This window comes from Mya arenaria, chromosome 7 (genome assembly GCF_026914265.1).
Source record: "Mya arenaria isolate MELC-2E11 chromosome 7, ASM2691426v1".
NCBI lineage: Eukaryota > Metazoa > Mollusca > Bivalvia > Myida > Myidae > Mya > Mya arenaria.
In genome coordinates, this window is record NC_069128.1 from 50,718,718 (window position 1) to 50,742,742 (window position 24,025).

The 24,025-nt window shown below is 34.0% G+C and overlaps 1 protein-coding gene and 1 long non-coding RNA gene across 3 annotated transcripts; one reads left to right on the forward strand and one right to left on the reverse strand.

Moving 5' to 3' along the window:
* Positions 1 to 5,784: 5,784 nt before the first annotated feature.
* LOC128241863 (cadherin EGF LAG seven-pass G-type receptor 1-like) lies at positions 5,785 to 15,040 on the forward strand. Its single transcript, XM_052958973.1, has 5 exons — positions 5,785 to 5,925; positions 12,522 to 12,816; positions 13,128 to 13,252; positions 13,655 to 13,720; positions 13,992 to 15,040. The coding sequence occupies exons 1-5, from the start codon at positions 5,865 to 5,867 to the stop codon at positions 14,237 to 14,239; spliced, it is 795 nt and encodes a 264-aa protein (XP_052814933.1). The 5' UTR covers positions 5,785 to 5,864; the 3' UTR covers positions 14,240 to 15,040.
* A 5,231-nt stretch (positions 15,041 to 20,271) lies between these two features.
* Positions 20,272 to 23,776, reverse strand: LOC128241666 (uncharacterized). 2 transcript variants are annotated; one of them, XR_008262429.1, is made up of 6 exons: positions 23,545 to 23,776; positions 23,038 to 23,191; positions 22,500 to 22,605; positions 21,722 to 21,849; positions 20,830 to 20,970; positions 20,272 to 20,542 (listed from the first exon to the last, which is right to left on the reverse strand). It is a non-coding gene; the product is annotated as an uncharacterized LOC128241666 (long non-coding RNA). The 2 variants fall into 2 exon arrangements; XR_008262428.1 differs by having other exon boundaries at positions 21,722 to 22,605.
* Between the last annotated feature and the right edge of the window lie 249 nt (positions 23,777 to 24,025).

The window sequence follows — 24,025 nt, forward strand, 5'->3', positions numbered from 1 at the left end:
AAAATGCGATGCAAAAGAATAGTGAAGTTCGAAAAGTAGTTGTATTCGAAATAAGCTATGGCTGTTGCTTCAATATAGTATAAAATGCTTTTGTCCAGTTGTGTCCTACTCTGAAAACGAAACGTTCACTGATGTTTTGTTCAGTGACCACATTGAATGTTTTGCCATACTGTACATAATAATAAAATATTGTCTTAGTGCATGTTGGGTAATAGATACTGCTCCCTGAATTCAAGATTTGAACACCTCAAGCGCTAATGATTGTTTTGCAACACGAAAATGCTTTGCTATTATTTATATATTCATTTACGTTTATGTGGTAAGAAAATCGTCGTCAATGTATGTATATTGTGAAGTTATATGAACTATTTTTATTCTTGTTTATGATATGTGTTATGTGAAATAAACTTGTGAAGCAAATCGTTTATAATGAAATGAGATGGAACTATTCTTGATATCGAATTTATCCTTACAGCATAAACATCCATGCATTAAACGTGAGAAAACAATAAAACAACATCATATTTTATTTGCGAAATGTATATACAACATTTGTTGCTAAAACCGGTTCGAGATTATTTCTGTGTAACGTGTAACTAGAATGTTTATTTTGGTCTAATGCTAAGGGTACAGTTTTAACGCTCAAAAATGCGTTTTTTTCTGTTACGACAATTTACTAGCTGGTCAAAAGCAACACACACGTCCCTTTTATTTGTTTGTCAGGGGATATTAGATTTGCATTGAACGTCAGCGCGTTAATTTCGCGTGAATATGTTACACCAGAGTTATAAATGCCTTTAATTGCGCAATGAACTTGGTTGAGGCAATGTTTGACATGTAATGCAATCTTTTGTGACAGGTTAAATTCTTTACCTGTGAAATAACGTGCAATCTAAACCCACAGTCATAGAGAGAAAAACATTTAGTGTGTCTCATGATAATTTAATTCATATTTTGATAGCTATACTTCTCATAAAGTAGGATATGTTTGTTTGTATCGTACACAAAAGTTGCTGTGTGTGTCATATACATGCAATCATGACTTCAGTGATTTTGGTCATTTTTGTTTGATATACTAGTAATGTGCCAGAAATATCCAATGTAGTTTGTAGAAAGTTACACCCTATAAACTTAAATGAGAAATTGAAGGAACAGTGTTTTCAAAGGAGGTATGTAATATTTAGTTTTGTTGTAAGACTTGCATGATATATAAATGTAGTCCATATCACAAATGATTTTGTTTATTTTAAAATCACTATAATTATGGTAAAAAAATATCGCGACACATTACTATTCAAAAGTACAGTATATCGTCACATGGTTTCACATGAGAATGGAGTATGCGTACTTGACATTTGACAATTAGCAAATTAAACTTCCCTTTGCGGTAGCACTAAGTCACCTCACTTGGTAAAAGTATATTGTCAGTATAATATTAAGTGGTATAAAAAAGTTCAACCATTTGAATCAGGAGATTATTTGCTCGAGAAAATGCTGTCTTTTGTCGTTGTTTCCTTCGGATCCGACCCACCATGGGTCAAAATTGCCAGAAAAAGAAGACATTATGAGGTTTATATGCCTTAAGTGAGTTTTATATGCGAATGTTTACTGACATGTGAATTTGCAACTTTAAATTGATGCATCAAAGTTTACGACATATTACGACCATTATATTAAAATAAGACAGATTTGTGAAATTCTCCATACAACCTTGAAAAATAAACATACCTTTCCCTTGAACACATTTAAGAACGATAATAATCCTCATCAATAAGGAATTCAAATAAAAAAAATGGATTGTTTCAATTTTAAAATAATAAGTAAAACAAATCCAGGACAAAAATTAAACCCCAAATACTATCCAAACTGGCACAAAAACAGAAAGAAAAAATAACAAATCACAAAATACACGTTTAAATGCAATAAAGGAATATCATTTTATAATGAGACAGCAAAGCTTATTTTAAATAGAGGAGACACAGTAAACTGTAGAAATACGATATTGATAATGAGTTTCATATTATAAGAAAATTGATAAATGCTATATCACAATGCAAATACTCATCTACAATTGTTCCCGCTGAGAGTTGAACTCAGACCTCCTTTCATAACTGAAAAGTATTCTTCATTGAAATACAGGAACTGTCAACTGTTAGGATATCTGCATTGTCTTCATAAATGATCTTCTTTACATTTAATGAAGATGAGGAATTAACATTTTCACTTATTCAAATCAAAATAAATAAAAAAAATAGATACCCTACAAAGTTTGAACGAAGTCCGCAGACATAGATAGCATCACTTATTGAAAAATGCTTAAAAAATGATTAAAAAATGTAAATGCCCTTGAATTATTTATAAAAACTTCTATGTTTTCAGATAATATAATATAACGGCTGTTTTAATTTAATACTTTGATTTTGATATAAATGTAAATTAAATACTCAAACTTAATCATCTTTAAAATAAATACGATAACCAGAATATCGACAAAAGCGAATAGTTTTAGTGGATTTTTTTTCTGATTTGTGTTAAATTCATAAACCTATCTATCATTTTACCAGCATATTTAGTTCTCAATAGATTTAAATAACTATGACAATTTGTAGTAGTAAGTTTTAATTTTAAGATAATTCATATTAATATCTATATTACTAAAGAGAATATGACAACCAACTGTATAAGCTCATGTTAATGTTTATATTAGTTAACTTATGCACAAGACAGGTTTGTAAGGAAATAACGATATGTAAGAATTTATCATTTTCTTTTCATTGATTAAGCATTTTAGCTGCTGTTGTTCCTAAACAAAAAAGAACACTCTCGAATAAATTTGATACCAAAATCTTAAAGTAAACCCAATATGATTGTGTTTAAATAAATTTTCAAATTGTTTGATTTTAAATACTCTTCGAATATAGGTGCATGCGTACATTTTAGACACTGCATATTTGTTAGTGCCACATACTTTTGATACGATTATTTATAACTTCGTGTTCGTCCGTACTAATATTTCAGCATCTTTGGCGTACAGACATTTCAATTGCTTTATGTTAAGTGCGCCCTAAGATTTCAGACGCTTGAGTTTCTACATGCTCTAAAGTTTTAGGTGCTTGAGATTTTAGTGTGTCCTAAGATTTCAGTCGCTTGAATTTTTAGAGGCAATAAAAGTTAAGGTGCTTAAGTTTTTAGTGCGTCCTAAGATTTCAGTCGCATGAAATTTAGAGGCAATAAATATGAAGGTGCTTTAGTTTTTAGTGCGTCCTAAGATTTCAGTCGCTTGAAATTTAGAGGCAATAAAAGTTAAGGTGCTTTAGTTTTTAGTGCGTCCTAAGATTTCAGTCGCTTGCATTTTAGAGGCAATAAAAGTTAAGGTGCTTGAGTTTTTAGTGCGTCCTAAGATTTCAGCCCCTTGAATATTAGAGACAATAAAAGTTAAGGTGTTTGAGTTTTTAGTGCTTCCTAAGATGTCAGTCGCTTGAATTTTAAGAAGCATTAAAAGTTAAGGTACTTGATTTTTTAGTGCGCCCTAAGATATCAGCCGCTTGAGTTTTTAGAGGCAATAAAATATAAGGTGCTTGTTTTTTAAGTGGGACCTAAGATTTCATCCGCTTGAATTTTTAGAGACACTTAAACTCCGGGTGCTTGAGGTTTTAGTGCGTACTTAGATTTCAGTCGCTTGGTATTTTTAGTGCGCGCAGAAATGTTAGGTACTTCATTTTTAGTGCGCAATCAGATTTCAGTCGCTTGAGTGTTTTAAGTGTGCTTTTAGATGTGAGGTACTTGTTTAGTGCGCACTAAGATTTCAGTCGCTTATGTTTTTTTGCGTGCACTACGATTTAAGGCACTTGAACTTTTAGAGCGCACTAAGATTTCATTATCTTGAGTTTATGTGCATGCACAAAGATATTAGATACGTGTTTTTTAACTGCACTGTCACATCTCGGTAGCTTAATAATTAGTGCATATAACCATTTCAATCGTTTGATTGTAGAGTGCGAACTAACAAGTAAACTAAACAAACTTATATTTACTGATTCATTTTTTTTTCTTAAAAAGAAAATGAAAAAACATTCTTTTAAAAATACATCTGAATCATAAATACGTAGAGATAAGTCTGAATTAATCTACCATGGGACCCAAAAATTGGCGGCATTAGTAAAAACGCTCGAAGTTGACGGCCTAGTGACTTTAATGCCACAATGGACAGAAATAAATTGTCAGCCAATTGGCGGCATATAGTACGCAACGTTGTGGTGTGGCGGCATTTCGTTGTGAAGTTGACGAGGTGTTGGCGTTAAATGGGCGGCAAGGTGGCATGACATGTGAGACCTTACGGCCAAACGTCGCAGAATTGGCGGTCTGATGGCGTTAAAAAGGCGGCCGAGTGGCATGACGGCGTTAAATTGACAATCCGGTGGCGTGAAGTAGGCTGCCTGGCGGCGTTAATTCTGTCAAGTTGACGCTGCCAGACTGTCAAGTTCAGAATGTCATGCTGCCAAATTCACGCTGTCAGGCTGCAAACTTCACGCTGTCAGACTGCATATTTCACGCTGTCAGACTGCAAACTTCACGATGCTAGGCTGCAAACTTCACGCTGTCAGGCTGCAAACTTCACGATGCCAGGCCGGCATTTTTAAGCTACCTTGGTACCAATTTCACGGACTTCCCACAAATATTTTTTCAACAAGGGTCAACAAAAGATTTTTGAATACTTACAAAAAAAACAAAGTGCATGGCAATACCAATTTCCTAATAGCTTAACAAGCGTAATATCGTTACTGCTTAACATCTATTAGTCCAACAAGTAACAGTAAAGGATATTTCGAGTGCGCACTTTCACGGAAACCTGCAATAGTTTTATATCTATCATAAATTATTCAAATTTGCGTTTGATATTGTATCTCTGAAAAGCGAACACACTTACATATCAGTTTAGGAACTAAATGCTGTTTTAAAAATGACATAGCTATTATGCAACATCCCTGTGTACGCTTACATTTAGTTATTGATAACCAAACATACTTGATGTTTAAGCACTGAACATAGTTTTGTTGACATTGTGAAATTTGTTCAGACGTCATTGCCGACGCATTATGTCAGCATAGCGTTGTTTGCTACGGTGCTCCACCTATTGCTTGTTAGAAAAAATAAGTTTTTACTCAATCCAAGTTTTATTTTCGTCATGATCGGATAAGACTAGTTTAAATCATAAGCAACATACAGATGGAAGATGGAATATAAACAGTATTCAGCTATCGCCTTTTTTATATTTTGCATCAATAGATGACATACCTTAAAGATTCTGATTTTTAAACATAGCATATTGTACATTGTTAGCTTAAATAGCACAATGTGAAACATAATTTTTCTATTTTAACAATTTTGTTATACAAACATTCGTGTTGCAGTAATCCTTACAAAACTGAACAGTATTATTCACCAGTGCGATTAAATTATCATTTAAACCCAACGTTTTACCTTAGGTTTCACATGTGATTGCCATAAAATGTATCCGTTCACTAGAGTAGTCGTAAACTATACGAGTTCACAAAGTCAAATGAGCCCGGTCCCGATACGAAAATCAAAAAGGTCATGTGATATCCACGTGAAGCCTACGTCATAGTTAGGGGATATTTGATACCCCTGGCAAGTTTATTCATCACCTTACGCAAAAGTTAAGGTTTTTGTTGATCCAACCGTGTTATCAGATTATCGTTAACTCCGTCTGTTTGTATTGACAGCTGGATCACCATAGACCCTTTGAAATCCCATTCTATAAAAGGCAGCTCTCAGCCCTTGTCCTATGCAGTGAGTTTTAGTTTGGATTTGATTGCAAATAGGAACGTACTTACAACATCAAGATGGATTTGAGGATGTTTGCCGCTTGTTTGATAATGACTGTCTTTTTAATCAAGCATTCTGGTAAGTGTCCAATGTATGTCTGTTAGTAGAAATTTGTTTTTGCTTCAAAGCTTAATGATGTATTTTAGGGTTAACCTACTCTAAAATTAGCAGAATATATATCAAATTTATGGCGGATTCTGTTCTGACATTCATCTTAAAATATATATGCTTTGAATAAAATTTGAACATTTGGTATTCGATATGACAATTCCTTGAATTTCTGGTCAATTTTATTTTTCTCTTCCCATGAATTCAATTTTATAAGAGACTGTTATTCATTCGGGTATGTGCGACAATCTTGAACGCCTTAAAGTTCAGGGGTGAGTTTCAATAAAGATTTTTAGCTAAAATTGAAATTATCTTAGTGTCATAGAATCATTATTTTGTTACATATTTGAGTGAATTGAACTCGAGTCAGCAATGAAAATAACACCAAGTTGAGTAAATAAAAATAATTGATGTACATGTATTGGTAATCTTTATACAGGTTTAAGATAATTGAAGTTAAGATTAAAATCCTTTATTGAAACAGGTCCCAGGGGAATAGAAACAATATTTTATGCCTTAGGTCTCGGGGACTGATGCGGTGTTGTATGCCTTAGGTCTCGAGGGAATGTAGGCGATCTTGATTGCCTTAGGTCTCGAAGAAATGTAGGCGATCTTGAATGCCTTAGGTCTCGGAGAAATGTATGCGATCTTGAATGCCTTAGGTTTCGGAGAAATGTATGCGATCTTGAATGCCTAAGGGGTCAGGGGGAATGTATACTATCTTAAATGCCTTAGGTCTCGGGGAAATGTATGCAATAGTGTATGCCTTAGGTCTCGGGATAATGTATGCGATAGTTTATGCCTTAGGTCTCGGGGAAATGTATGCTATCTTGAATGCCCCAGGGTCGGGGAATGTATACTATCTTGAATGCCTTAGGTCTCGGGAAAATGTATGCGATAGTGTATGCCTTAGGTCTCGGGGAAAGGTAGGTATGCCTTAGGTCTCGGCGAAATGTATCCGATTTTTAATGCATTAGGGGTCGGGAAAATGTATACGATCCTTTATGCCTTAGGGCTCGGGGAAATGTATGCGACAGTGTTTGCCTTAGGTCGCGGGGAAGTGTATGCTATAGTGTATGCTTTAGGTCTCGGGGAAATGTATACGAACTTGAATGCCTTAGGTCTCGGGGAAATGTATGCAATAGTGTATGCCTTAGGTCTCGGGGAAATGTATGCTATAGTGTATGCTTTAGGTCTCGGGGAAATGTATACTATCTTGAATGCCTTAGGTCTCGGTGAAATGTATGCAATAGTGTATGCCTTAGGTCTCGGGGTAATGTATGCGATTGTGTATGCCTTAGGTCTCGGGATAATGTATGCGATTGTGTATGCCTTAGGTCTCGCGGAAATGTATGCTATTTTGAATGCCCTAGGGTAGGGGGAATGAATATTATCTTGAATGCCTTAGGTCTCGGGAAAATTTATGCGATAGTGTATGCCTTAGGTCTCGGGGAAATGTATGCGATAGTGTATGCCTTAGGTCTCGGCGAAATGTATGCGATCTTTAATGCCTTAGGGGTCTGGGAAATGTATGCGATCCTTTATGCCTTAGGTCTCGAGAAATGTATGCGAACTTGAATGCCTTAGGTCTCGGGGAAATGTATACGATCTTGAATGCCTTAGGGCTCGGGGAAATGTATGCGAACTTGAATGCCTTAGGGCTCGGGGAAATGTATACGATCTTGAATGCCCTAGGGGTCGGGGGAACGTATGCGTTCTTGAATGCTTTACGGGTCGGGGAAACGTTTTTGTTTTTAACGCCATTGGTCTGAGGGGAATGTAAACGATCTTAAATGCCATTGCAATTTCCATGAAGAGCAACAACCTTTTTCTAAACAATTAAAGAAGGAAAGCAACAGTATGGCTGTATTGTTTCGGGCAGAAAATCATCAAAATCATTTGATGTTTATACAATGCAGACACAAATTTTCAACTGTTCCCGCTGAAAGTTGAACTCAAATCGTTTCATGACTGAAATGAATTATTCGTTGAAATTCAGGAACTGCTCATTGTTTGCCTTGTCTTTATAAATGAACTTATTTTATATCATTAGGATACCGAATAAACTATTTTGCATTGACATAGGGTCTTTGTTGTTCTTAAAGCTGCATTCTCACTTAATGTTTTGTCTTGGAATAAGAATTTGTTTGCGTAATTATCTGACTGCTGACAAAATATTAGATCGCAGATATTTATATTTCTGTTCAAAAATAAAAAAAATAAAAATTATGACTAACTAACGGTTTAAGAAAAAATCATTAAACATCAATTTTTGAACTTAAATATAAAAATCTGCTATCTATTTTTTGTCAGCAGTTTTATATAACTGGTTTCTATGGATTTTCGCAAAAATTGGCTCGTTCCAAGACAAAAAAATAAAAAAGTTGTCAAAACTTTCTATCTGTGAGAGTGCAGCTTTAATTCTTTAAAACTCGTAGCAAATAATTTATTTAGGGAATACTTTTTTTTTTAATTTTGTGATTAACTTTATATGATATGAAGCTGCGGAGCAGATTCTTATGTATAAATTTCGTCAAATAAGGGCATGTTTGCGATTAATATAATTAAGGATGTTTTATCTAAAATGATGATGGCTGGTGTACAAGACTTTTGTCAATACATTGTTAAAATATGTTTTCTGCCGATCTGTCAGTCAATTAATTTACATTTATATATTATGCGAAATTCAATTGGTATGCAACTTCCAATTTGTATTGTAGTTTTATCAACCTAGCTGTTCTTTTACGAACATGACATTAATTCAATGAATAAAATGATACATCGAAACGTTTATTGTTAAACTTTATCTTTCGAAGGAAGTATATATTGAGAACATAAGGATATCAAAATGGACAGTGCTGCTTCTTTTTTGAAGATCCTTGTCTTTATTCTTTGTATTTTACTTTTCCATTTTTTTTCTTAATCTAGCTTAAAACTCAAGTGAACGGTTTGCTATTCCATGAATTCCTTAATCGGAATATTCTCCAACGGAGCATCACTATATTAGTTTATTAGGCCGTAGCATGTTACACTGTAGTGAGACTTTTAAAGCTAGCTCAATGATAACCCGGGAGGAAAGGGTAATTGAAATGCTGTGATGATCAGATTGAACAGCTCAAACTAAACCTCTTTTGTTTACCACCAAAGAGACGAGTGCAATGTCAAGAGCGCTAATTAACATGAATCATTTTTGTTTTACATGTACAAACGGTTTAAATTTTGAAGAAAAATACAATAAAAGGGTGAGCACCATTCGAGTACTTTTCGTTTAAGAAAAAAGGAAATTCAAAAATACCTTGACTTTTTTGTGCAGAAATAAGTTTAGATAGGTTTATCTTAGAAAACATGTCAAATAAATGATTATCTTTTTTCACAACAAAATGCACAGTATGCAACCTCCCCGACACAGGCGTCAATCAATTTAATGCATTGCTGACCTTACAAATATAACAATGCAGACGAACATAGCATGAACTATGCCCCTGAAGACGTATGTTCTCTAAGTGATGCTCACTGAACTAATTGTGAAAGCCGATGTGTTTAGTAAGTGTTTTATTAGCAGAGACATGTAAAATAATAGATTGATTCTTTATTATGTACCAAAAGTTTGTTTTTACCTTTCAAATTGGCACTAAATGAACATTACTGAAATAGCAAAATAAATATGTTTACATTTGAATATTGATTGGAGTATGATAATTTCCGACTCTATTATAAATTCGTTTGTAACACAAAATATAAACTTAATAAAAACGCTCTTAGCCTCTGAAACTCCTAAATCACCGAACATTTGAATCGAAAAATTATTTCAATCGGCTAACAAAAGTCATTACATGTTTGTTATGGAACTTATGTACTTGATGTTTATATTAAATGTGATGATCTACTTAAAAGTTATTTGCAATACTCTTAATATATCGGTTTCTGATCAATTTTTTTGTATGGTGTTTCCGATATCATCGCCGATGCATACTGAACACGGCAGCATAACGATGCGATACTTATTGAGGCATATCTAAGAACATATGTTTCTACCAAATCTAAATTGTTTACGTCGTGATCAATTAAAACTAAATATAAATTTAAACAACATACAGAATAGCCGATTATCTGAGAGATATTAAAACTTATTTAGCCATTTCTCAATATTTTAGTCAGTATTAATAGAAGATATGCGTATTACTAGGTAAATGACATTTTTGGATTTTTAAGCACTGAATCTGTTCATAACAGAAACTACTTTGTTCGTTAGAAATCACATGTGAAACATGATGTTTCGGATTCATAATCTTACGTTTAAAAAGGCAAAACGGACATGAGAATAAAACAAAAATCCTAATATATGTTGAAAATAAATAATGGTTTGTTAAATAGTATAAATAATGTAAAATACTTAAAAAACAACAAGAATATATACAATTTAAGTTAATTATATTGTATGTAAATATGGTAACAGATACAAGATTTCCGCCTATATCATTTATTGGTGTTTTGCGACGACGTTTTTCAAATATTTCTAGTCCAATGCCATTTATATGTTAATCGATGAACATAATAATTGTAAACTCCAGCTGGCATAGGCATCTAACATTGGGTATGAAAATGTTTCCTTTTATTTGTTTGCAGTTAATTGAGATAAACTATAAATAACCAAAAAAATCTACAATGCATGTTAGTTCTTCACTTTAGATACAAGCAAATAACAATCAAATCAAGTTCTTGGGGGAAATAAAAATACAAAATGTTGATTACAAACAACTCTTAAAACTGTCTATCATTTTGTATTGAAAGAACAAACACTTGCCATATCTATATTGTTTAAAAGTAAGTTAGGACGACGATTCATAAGGTTACGATGTATTTGCGTCATTAGTTGTCAATTAACAGTTGAATGATTTAGTATTTGTTTAGTTTAACTTAATTCGCCAAATTAAAAAAGAGAATACTACAATTTGCTTTGTATACTCTCATAAACCGGGTAAATATGAATGTTCGATGCTACAAATGAAATTGTACACAAAACAGAAGATGTCAAATACACCATTACAACTGTATATTATTAAAGGTAATGAGGAAAGGATAACACATCACCAATTTGGTAGAATATGTACACAGAACAATCATCGGGACAAAGCTTATTTATCATATAATCTCGCTCGAAAGATGATGTCAAGTATCTTCAGTTTTGCATAATTATGCAAACGATTCTCATATAAAAAATATTGTACCGAAATCTTAATTGCCTGTTATCATATACTCTTCCTGCAAAGGATTTTGAAGTTTATCTCATAACATAATAAAATAGCATTCATGCATTTGTAATACTACAGTTGAAACTAAATAAACATTGACAGTTACCAACAATCTAATCTGATATACATTACTAAACTGATTCAGTTGTCATTTTAAATTACATTATTTTTACATAAGACTCATTTCAGTGAAAAGTATCCATTCTTTTTATCAGCGATTCTATTGATTAGACTCATCCTACAACGCCTTTCACAATCGGTTAAAATGTAAAGACATTATCCATTCCATACAGTCACCAATTTAAAAGAAGATTTGTAGACAAAGATGATAATAAACACGAATAGATTATGCTTCAAGTCTCGTCAAAACACAACGTTGAAGTAATATACTCTGAAATAATCGTACAAGAAAAAGTACATATGAGTAAAAGAATCAAGTTTCTTATTTTCATCCAAAAATAATGTCCCATTATATTAGAACATATTTAGTTTGCCTTATGAACAATGATATATCAAAAATTAGTTACTGAAAATACAAAATAAGACATGTCTTCATTTATAGATTGTTGGAATATTATCAGAGTTCATACATAACAAAATAAAGCACGATATATTTTCAAGTTGATATAATGTTGTAAATTTAAAATCATAAATCTAAATCTCGGAATCTCCTTGACATCAGAATCAATGTCTGAATCAACGACGACGACGCCCCCAACACACACGCACACGCACACGCGCGCACGCACGCACGCACAAATGCACATGCACTCACACACACACGCACACGCACATGCACACACACACGCACGCACGCACGCACGCACGCACGCACACAAACACACACACACACACACGCACGCGCATACACACACACACACACACATATATATATATAATTGTTGTTTCGATTTAAGATGCTGTTTGAAATAGGAACAAACCATTTTGAAAGCACGTTTCCTAAAAAAACAATGTAAACGTTACTTATAATGTTTCTAATTTTTGAGCTTATGAATTCTTGTCTAATTTCTTATGTGTTTACTCTTTATTACATTGTGATTTCTATTCAATTTCGTGCATTTGCACAAGTCAAGGTCTCGACGCAGTATTTTAGTATCAAATCACAACTAGATAAATGCATAGTATTATACATGTATACAACACGATGTTTTGATTATGTGTTTGTCTCTGTATTTTCTTATCCCTTGGACTGCAAATACGAACATAACCAGTCAATGTAAAATCCATGTGATTAAGCAAAAGCAATTTTCTTTACAATAAAAGAAACCTGATACCATTGTCTATGTTCAACAGACGCCGCCATCACTCAATGGCAAGGTACACAGGCTGATGGCTCTGCTCTTCCTACTTTTCCTGGTGGAGCTAACGCACTTGCTCCCACGGCGATTTCCTTGAGTGAGACTGCAACAGGGGAACTGTTCACCATTACTGCAACAGATGGTAGTGAAACACTTTCATACACATTTGCGGACGGCGGCAACCCTAGCAGCATTGCCGATAACACCATCCCTAGCACAGGAATTGTCACACTCGCTACTGGAAAATCACTGGACTTCGAAACAGGGCCAACACTCGTTTTTAAAATTATGTAATATTTTTTCTCACTATTTCTATCACATAAAGTATTAATTGTAGAAAACAAATTCACATATATAGGCATATTACACCGCGAGAACTCTATAGACTGTTAAGAATGCTCGTACATTGTTCGCCATTTAATTTATGATATACTTTCCTTTAAAATCAACATGTTGCGCTTTTATATAAGTTTCAAAAAATATAATTACTTGTAAAACGTGCCCTTGGTAAACATCTGAACGTGCTAATTAACATTTAAATGCGTTTTTATTATGATGAAAATAAAGCAAAATTGCTTTAACGCGAGTTCCTTCTTTTTAGCGGCACATCAACTGCAGCTTCAGCTAATACGGGAACAGCGACGCTGACGTTGAGCGTCACTGACGCCACTGTGTGGACTCAGTCAGAGTATGTCGCATGTTTATCTGCAACTTCGATGGCTGCAGGTATGAAAACATGTTATGTAATTACTGAAATATTTGGGAATACCAAATAATTTAAACTTATCCTATTATCATTAAGATTGTAGAAGCATTGGTCTACATTTAAATACATTTTGAACTCCTTTACTGTTAATTATGAATTTATCGATAAAAACAAAAATGGATAAGGTCAATTCCTTATGTAGTATTAGCATATAAACTATTTACGGAATGAATTATAATAAAATCTTACCTTTTGCCGCATGTTTATTTTGAACAAAACAAAATTAAGTCCTTTTTCTGCAAATGGATTCCGTTTCCAAATTTGGAATAGACATATTTATTCAATTACTTTTGTCCGTCTTTTGATAACAAACACCTCTTTTACATCACCACATGTCTTTTATCCTTATCTTTTCATTATAGGGGAAAGTATCGGTACCTATGCTTCTACTGATGCCACAAGTGCCCAAACTGTGGCATACACAATCTGTAAGTAAAGTATTTACAGTATGCATAGAGTATGAACATTTCATTCATAACGATATTGAATGAGACGAAATATTTCAGATTGTATAACCCATGTCAAGAAAAAACAAATAGTGACGTATTTTCTTCGTTACGTTGAAACTAATTAGTAATAAGGTATTAGTTCAATTAAACAATGCTTTTCTTGTATTTTAAAACCAGCGAAAATACATAAAAAAGATGTCTCCATTTATAATAAGAGCAATCACTTTAGCTTATAGTTTTCCATTTTTAGCGGGTGGTACTGACCAGAACAGTTTTGCTATTAGTTCCACTACTGGGGCGTTGACCGTGGCAGCTTCAAAAACGCTGGAAACAACCACAAAATATCTTTACACCGTTGAGTTGACGGCAACTGTAGCTAGCGTTACACCTGGAACCACAAACGTCTATGTAGCATTGGAATGTTCCAGCGGGGCTGGCCAGATAACTGGTCTACTTGGCGCTCTCCTGATGTCCGTGCTCACAACGCTTTTCCGCTAATCGACATATGATCTTAGTTAAGAAAGACTGGAAAATGAGAATAGTTCTTTTTCAAATAGTGTGTCTCTATTTCTTTTTATTAAATTAAGTAACGATTTCATTAAATTTTATCCTAATAGCATCCAGAATATTTACAGACTTTACTATCCTTGGTATTGTAATATATAAGAAACTGAGATAATAAATTAAAACCAAAACAAGATGCAACATTCCTGATAACAATTTATATTTAACAAGTGGTGTTTTATGTTTTGTTTGATGTGTTATTCTTTATTACCGCATTGTGTGATACAAGGCTTTTTTCGCTATGGACACCGATGTCGGTTTGCCTTTTCTTCATGTATGAAACCCTTGTCTGGGATAGATATGGAACTTACTTGACGAACAGAACATTTGTTAAGACTGAAAAAGAGTCCTTACCTTATGAATTTAGTTATTTTGTGTTTTGTTAGATACATTTACAAATGGTTTAATTACAGTTATTCAATGTTTATATTATTTGTAACAGTTATATCTGTCTCAGACAAAAGTAAAGAAATCTTTGTCTTAGCAAGTAGATAGGCTTATATACGATGATCGGTCCTTTATGAAATTCCTTCGGGTTTTGAAAACGGATTTGACATCAATCCTCTTTCTAAAGGTTTATAACTAAACAAACAGACAGAGCATTATTTTATGACACGTGTGTTGATGAACTATCAATATAATGTTTACCTAAAGAAAAATGTTGACGCTAATCTAGTATCTAGTTACTTAATTGAAAGTATATATATTTGTTTATTTATTGGAAACATATTTTAATGTTATGGTCTTGATTGCGTAATAAAAATTTAGATTGAGAACAATTTGTATTATATTGAATATCAAAGGAAAGCATGCCATTAGCATTATCGGTTTGTTTAACGTGTTGTTTATATAAATAAGAAAGTTGTTTATTAGTTTGACATGTTTAATACAATCAACACATAATTCCAACACATTTATAAAAAGTTGCATCCCACTAGATGGGCCTATTCTGAGATATTTATTATATTATTATTACTAGCTAAACATTGAAGATTGATAAAGAACATCAAGATAATATCAATGGCTTTATGGCACACTTACGTTTGTAAACAATAACCTAAGGCTTAGAACGCTAAAGGGGTACTCCTTACTCTAAGTTTGGATATTCATTAGAGGTGGGATTGCTCCTTTAAGACTGCCTAATATTGTAACCAAAACCACAAAGGTACAGACATCGCCTGCTTGTACATGTGCCGCAATCATAAAACGAACCATGAATTATTTCACGTATTAGCGATAGACAACATCATAACAGGTTTTGGTCCATTGTAAATATAAAATACCACTGACGCAATCATAGACATTATTTGCGAGTAAAATAAACATAGTCATCCTGAGCATGAATAATCAGACTGGCAAGAGTTAAGGATCGTCGTAAAATGACGCCGACAAGCGAGATCGCAATTTTACAATGCTACAGTCGGATTCATGTAATGACTAAAACGAAACTGAGCTAGAGAAACAAAAGTACACACACTACATGAACACACTCAGAGACACCACCAACAGATCACACAAGCATCAAAATAGCTTTATCGATAAAAGATTGGATAACCGCCATGGAACGGTCAGTGAAAGTCGAGTTCACTGGAACACGAAACTACTGGGGGCTTGTACTAGTTTATATGTCCATTACTTTACTATTGTTTCAGCATTTACAATAAAGCGAGCTTCAACTTAAAGACGAGTAACTCAAAGCCATCGGAAGTAACGTTGTACACACTAGGAGGAACACGAGCTTCCCAGGAACGCGTCAAATGCCATCGCAAGGCCGCCTTGGACACTATGCCATTACTATTTGGGCCTGCATTGACAGATAGCCTTTCGTCTTTAACAGATTTATAAGACGATATTCACCCACTTTAAAATTAGAAGATGGCATGTGCTAGTCATGAGCAACCTGCATACCAAGTGTAAGATGCCTGAGCTGCAGCATTCTCCAATAATATATTGTAAACAAATTTCCATCAAAAGGTCTACACGACCTCAGGATTTGACCCATTGACTTCAACGTCCTAAAAGGTCATCTGCTTTTCATAACCAAATATCATACAATGCTCAAGATCGCCACGACCTGCACTTTTGACCGATTGACCTCAAAGTCATAAGGATTCATATGATAATCAGCAACTATCATAACAAGTTTTAAATCCTTGGGCCCGAGCATTCTTTAAGTCTTGATCCGAAGAGGATTTTCAGCTCATGAACACAACGATTTTAACCTTTGCCAAACTTACTGAAAAACAGTTAGGGTGATGATCATGACATACCTGCCTACTTAGTTTGACGTCACAGGGCCTAGGCGTCCTTTTCTAAACGTAACCGACGGGGGAGGGCTGACGCACAACGACATTTGTACCTTTGACTCAATGACCTCATAATCGATCAGGTTCATCTGCTCGTCATGACCAACCAGCCTATATAACGGGGCCTAAGTGTTCTTCTTTGTTGGTCGTAAACCTCGGAGACTGACGAACGGACGGTCCGAGTACTATATGACTTCCGTCGTTGGAATTAAACAAGATAAAACACATAAATGCTGCACATCATCCTCCAACGTTTACAACAGAACAGTGAGCAGATAAAAATGTGTTGAAGATAACTCTATATCATAAGGAAAACCAACCGCGGACTCAAACTCTCACATCAGTAGGAGAATAAGAGCGCCACTTTGGGAACTCTCACTATTAACAATTATGCTCTAGACAAATATTTCAAGCACAATTGTCGTCTGATTTACAATCTGAGAGGTTAGTCTAATACAATTCATTTTGTAAAATTCATTTGGCTCTCCAAGCATAATAATGACCACCCTGTTTACCAAACACATTGAAGAAGCCTTAGACTTCGGAGTCTGTTTTTGTTTGATTAAATGTAAACTGTCAATAGTTATAAACTTACGTCTTCGAAAAGTAAGTACAAATATAAAACTGAAATACTTCGGAATAATAATTATTTGTGACAAAGGAAAAAACTGTCGCACTGAGACGATATTTGATATATAGGAGCCCAGTTGATATGCTAAATTATGATCAAGCCGATTGTGAAACAATAAGTCATGAGTTAGTTATGGATTCGATAATACAATGGCAGGTTTAAGTTTAACAAAATAACCTTAAAGAGAAGCAAACTTGTTAAAGAGTTGAGTAGAAAAGTACAAATTATTGGCACATCAACCATAGATGTATGCTATTAAATGGAGAATATGACTAGGGTACCTGGATTAGACAATTTTAGGATTATATAATGATATGTTTCTAAAACACAACCACAGCATCACAGAACAACGAAGAGCTGTAATCGTCAACACTTATTGACCTTGATGATATGAATAACAACACTGTGGGCATTTTATAATTCATTACAACACATTAGAAAAATATTACATATATCATGTGCGCATTATGCATGCAAAAATAGGCAGAGATATGAAAACACAACAGTATACATGAGGTCGTACACTATTATAAAAACATTTATAATCCTAGATCTGTATCAGCGACCTTGCGTTGGCAACCAAATGATACAAACCAAAAGTAAGATGAAAGGGAAATAGAGTTTCATACCTTGCCTAACAATATAGAGTATTTTTTTATGTAGAATTTCCAGCCAACAACCCTTGTGCGACCAACAAGTGGCTTTTTAAAACAATATGCATTACATCTGCAATCAATCACTATTTAACTGTAACCTTTCGCGTACTAACTAAACTTTAATTTGAAATCATTGTTCAAATAGAACAAAAGAAGAAGGCAAAGGATCACCCTTTAAGACAACGATTATATGCCTGGTTGCATTATTGTGCATTTTTATTCCCTATTTTATAATAAAAAAATTCTCATTAGATACGTTTGACCAAGTGTCTGTCATGATGAATCTGTCTTTACTAGCGGATATGTTCATTTCGTTTGAATGAATATAAACATTGAAATATATATATATATGAGTTTCAGAAGCATATTTTGTTTGATGCTTTGATGAAATAGTTCGGATGCTGCCAGTGATTTCAACTACATGTACCTGTAAGGGGATGCAATGTCTGACTTCTCAACATATAACAATGCTGACAGACCCACTGTACATGTAGTTATGTCTAAAACTGAAATTGGCAAAAACGGTCACACTAAATTAATTGTTAGTTTTGCTTGCCCCATTATATACATTGCAGACTGTTTTACAAGAACAACCCAATAGACAAAAATAAAAAAAAGTTCAAATATCGAACTATGTTTGTGTGTATGCATGATTTACAACAATGTAAGATAATAAAAAAGCCAATGATGAAATCAATTGATTGTGTATTAAGCTTCCGTCTGAATACAGAAATGGTCAGATGGATAACATCCATGATATAGAAAATACATCAACAATTTTAGTATGTTAAAATAAGAACTGTCTTGTCACATATAAGCTTATATATTATAGTTGCAAACAACCTGCTGATCATTATATTAACAGAGGTCTAAGGGAGACAACTGGGATGTCAGTTTTACATTAACAAGGCTTGTTTCAATTCTCTATCGAAAAACAAATATGTACGTTAATAAAAACAAAGCAGTTAAGAAAACTGTAACATTTCAAAAACGTATGTTTAAACATGTTTTTTGACTTATTGCATAAACAGCTCAAAGCGTTACACTCATGCAATATTGTGTACAGAAATCTGTATTTTTTAAAAGTTCAAAATTACAGAAGACCTCTTGGATGTTATGCACAGATCAAAATGCATCAACTGGTGATTCTGGTAATTGCAGAACAACCAACAACCACAATCTGCCTGTCTTTTGTAATCTGATGATGGAGTTAAGCTTGTATTCATATATCGGAAAGACGCTATAACCTCTTCGGCATCAAAAGCCACATGTGTGTGAAATGTCCGGGCTCTTAACTAGCAGATGCCTAAAATATAAAAATATAAATTTTAGATATAAAAAACACTTTTATCATTAAACAACATAGAATGAAAAATATTCTTTATTTCATTGAATAATGTTCTACATTAATTTAAAGATTTGAATTGCTGCCGGTTACGATAATTATTGACAGTTTTAACCGACACAAAGAATTTCATTTAACCCTGAAGAGTTTCTACCGTGGTAAATTTGTTTAGCTGAGAGGTTATTGAGACCTTTATCCGTACAAATGTGCATATTCTCTGTAATGCCGGACAATAATACATAAGAAGTGTGTACAACTTATATACTTCATAACAAGCTATAAAGCTTTATCTATGTAACCTTTATGCCAATTATGACCAAAGTCAATAAAGAAAGCCATGACAAATTAACAGGTGTCGTTTTTGTTTGTGAGCTGGAAAAAGGTGTGCTTTATTATATCCGGGGTGATATGCTTCACATGAACTACTTGTCTTGCCCATGGAACTTTCAAGCCCATTTGTTATCTTTTGGGTTTCTTATGTTTGTATTGCTAACTCAAAATCAGTTTCTTATAATGTTGTACATTGATGTGACGATGACTGTGTTTAACTTTAAAAGCCCTGGAAGCAGCTGGTTCAAAGTACGCTGTGGCCAAAATGAAGTACCTGTCCATCAGACTGCCCTTCTTATTAAAGCCGGAAAACCAAGAACCACTTCCTGTCAGGAATTGCCTCATGGAAACTTCCAGGTCAGGGATCTCGTGGGAAATAACTTTATTGTACACTTATTATTTGTGTGAGAATGTCGATAACTATATACCGTTAGATCACTAAGATAGTCGCATGTCTAATTCTATACTTTTCCATCTTGTAAGACACTCGGTAATTTGGACGAAAATTTTATATAACTGAGTAGCTATCTTAAGGGCAATATATTACATCCTTCACACTAAACTGCAATCAATTTCCTAAAAAGCTTATTTGTGTAAAGGATGAACCAATAGTTATATTAAAGAAAACCCATATCACATAGGCTGTCATTACAAAAGTATTAATACTGGAGCTAATGGACATTGTTCGCCTACCGATCATTTGAGATTTGAAGATGAAATGACATGCTTATTATTGGGTGTATTGCGTGTTTAGAACAAAAACAGTATAAGCAGTCAATTTTGTAAACGTTTGCTTATATTGTAAAACAGTGGTATAGACTGTCATTATTATTTTGAAATTGAAAAGGTATTATGTGTCCCTAATGTGTTACAAAGCCATATCTTTTATTCTTGTCAATACCGGATAACTGTGGAACACATCCTGTCAGGAAGTACAGATCTCTGCGAAGTACGTCAATTTGTATTTGCCTGTCAGAAAAATAACAATCATTAGACAGCATAACCAGTCCAGCCTCAACAAAAATTGAACCACATTATATAAGAAACCTGCTCAAAGGGTAAAATTCTATTTAGACCAATAGCCCCTAACTAAGCATGAAACCAGCAGGTGCAATACTGAATTAGATATATTTGCAGTTTTTAATGACACATACTAATTGGTATAAGGTTGTACAGAACAGGCGTAACTGTTAGTACTCAGCCAGACCAGCCTGGTGGCATGGTTACATTTCACTAAATTAAACCAGATACAATACCTGCTTTTCTCAAACTGTAGCTCACTAGTTTAACAGCAACCCAAGGGAAACAACTGCCATTTGACCAAAGCAGATACCAGGCTTGTGGCATTCCGATATACTTTTTTCGGCATACCACTCCGTCTCTGTCACTTGAAAAAACTGCAAATTTTTTCATGAATTTAGTTATTTACCATGGCCGTAAATTAAAAAGTGTTCTCACCAAAGCAGTACAAGCAGCCCAACACTGCTTTCAACATTAGGACAAGATTTACTAAAAATATAATCAAAAGAAACATTATTCTCAACAAATATGATAACTAAGTGAAACAGGAACGTTTAAGTATAAAATATACTGAAGTAAACAGGAAATTGCGTATAATTATGAATCAATTAAGGACAAGACACTGCATAAGTAGACATTATTGGTGGGAAGAAAGCAGTATCGGTCTAACAAGAAACTTTCAGGCAATTAAATGACACTGTCAATGATGTCCAAATTCTTCCAACTTGTAACTGATAATTCTTAGCCAGTTGGTAGCTTAAATGTGCAAACATGTATACACAACAATCCTGCGATGAATGTATTTTCCTACTTTAACCATTTCCTCGAGCTCATGTTAATTTCCTACATCAGTAGTGATGCAAAACTCCTCAGCTTATCGTATTTTAATGTTGTGTGTATGTATAACGCTATGATTATCAGTGTGTCAGTCAAAAAAGCAATAACATAGAGAACATTTTAAATATGTTTTACGAACTTAGTTACATGTATTAATCAATGTCTTCGATTAGAGATGATTTTCTCCAAAGTAGTGCATACAATTGGACAGATATAAGTTTTTGTGAAGTTCCGGTTCAACAGCTTCATATAGATCTGATACAACCATTTTATTACAGATAATAAGCTCACCATTTTTGGGCACTTGTACCTCTGGTCATTGACGTCCGGGCAACTTAAAACAACATCCTACCAGAAAATGTCTCGTGTGATCTAAAGTTCAGAGATTCAGTAATGGACGGTTGCACGTATCAACCTATCTGGAAGAAAACATTCGCCTGCCACAATAACAATAACAAAGAATCGTGTAAATGTAAATTAAAATATGAAAATGACATGTTGTTTGAAATCTAATTATAAAAATGAATATCAAATTATCCGACACCAGTTTTAGAGATCCTTCGGATTGTCACAGCCCGATGTTGTGTCATCAGCATACCTACCCATCTGTCAATCATTAAAAGGAATGTAAGTAGTCGGCTTCCACATATTCCCTTTTCTATCCGTTTCTGCAACTTGAGTAAACTAAGCTTATTTGTTGGAACTCTTTAGTACAGCAGTGATTAATGCACGCTTTAAAACACTGAACTCAGCCTCTAACTGGAAATTATTATGCTACACAAGGTAGATTGCACTTTGTTTTACATCCTAGTGCATAAAGAAATGAGTACCGCATGGAAATAGCCTAGATATCAACTACTTTGTAATGTAGACACACATTAGTTTATCAAAGATTTTAAATGCGATAGTCTGAACTCAAGCAAGACACCCAGCTTTTTGGTTGAAATAATGTAAATGCGTTACTAACTCGCTAGCTGAATAGTTCAATGGCAATACAATACCCCCCCCGGAACAAATGACATTTGTAACTGCCCCCGTAACAAATGGCATTTGTGACTGCGATCAATACCTGCCTTTCCTTGAACTGCAGAACTTTCTGTTGCAGCAGTAGAGGGAGACAACTACGATACCGAAGGCATTCTAATGCTGTGTCTCTAGCATCTTGCCTCATCGGTCTGTCAACAAAAGCAATAAAATAAAAACAAATTGTTTCACCAACAATCATTTACCAATATCCTCGGTGCACGTAGGAGGACACGGCTATTTGTGTATTTCAACTTTTGGGTTTGTAATGTCAAATGAGGTCCAGACAACAATTAGATAACAAATAATAAGCTAACAGTATATCAAAATAGTCCATGTGATACTTATGTTTATCTAATTAAACTGAAATTATGTATAAATTTAATACATTGCTTTTAGAAGCTCTTAAAATATATATGTGCATTGCAATGCTGCGTTTCATATGAATAAGAATAGCCTTCAAACATGTATCCCTTACAATACATTATTTTTTTATAACTGATATTAAAATGTATAAAAAAAATGCAATTTAAAAAGTTTGATGTGCAAGTGTCCATCACCAAGCTGCGGTCTATATGCCTTACCTTGCCATCTACCTTTGATTTTGGTAACTCTATGACAACAACTTAGGATCACATCCAACCAGAAAATGCCTCAGGTGATCACAAAGTCAGAAATTCAGTGTGAGACTAGTGCTCGCATCATCCAATCTAAAAGAAGCCATTTGTCTAAGGAATCCTGCAAGTTGGATAGAAAAGTGGCATGTGATCTGAAATCCAAATATGAAAAGAAATCCTTCATCAAGCCTTTGTGGTGGACATTTTACAGGTTTATGTTTATATAGAGCAAAATAATTCATTTGTGGACGCTAGCTAAAAGAGCCCAAATGTATGCCAGTCAGTATCTGTGTATATCAAGTCTATTAATAAAGGGAGAAAACTCCAATTTAAGTTATAAATAGCCACTGCACATTTAAATGGTGTGACTTGAGCATAAAAAGTCCATTTTGACAAATATCGTTTGATAATTCTAAAATAAAATCTAAGAAAAAGTCAGGTGGAAAGAATTAAGACTGTATTGTCTTAACTTACGTTTTCGATCACGTTCAGGGCATTCATTCCCGATCATTTGTAGAATGTCGGTCGACGTTTAAGTCAGTTGTCGAAACACTTTCAATAAACCAGCAAATAAATTCATCTTCCAATTAGCAAATAATAGCTCCGTATAAATTCCTCACGATTTCTGAAAATGTTGGTTTCATAATTATGTTCTTGATGTTAACTCCAATGCGCGTATATTGTGCTAAAGCTTATCCAATTTTAAAAAGAATGCTCGTTTAATACCCCCTTCCCATACATGTAACTTGTTTATAAATACTGCGACACGTTTTTTTTAAACGGGGTTTCTCTAGCACGGATGGTTGGTAATGTTTACATGCTGTAACGATAAGAGTATATCAGGTATCATGTCAATCATAATAATGAAAAATGAGCTTAAATAGAAAGGTATTTGAGTTAAAAAAGTTCGTGTGAACACATTTGAAAAGCCTTGCTAAATTTAACTTAAAATATA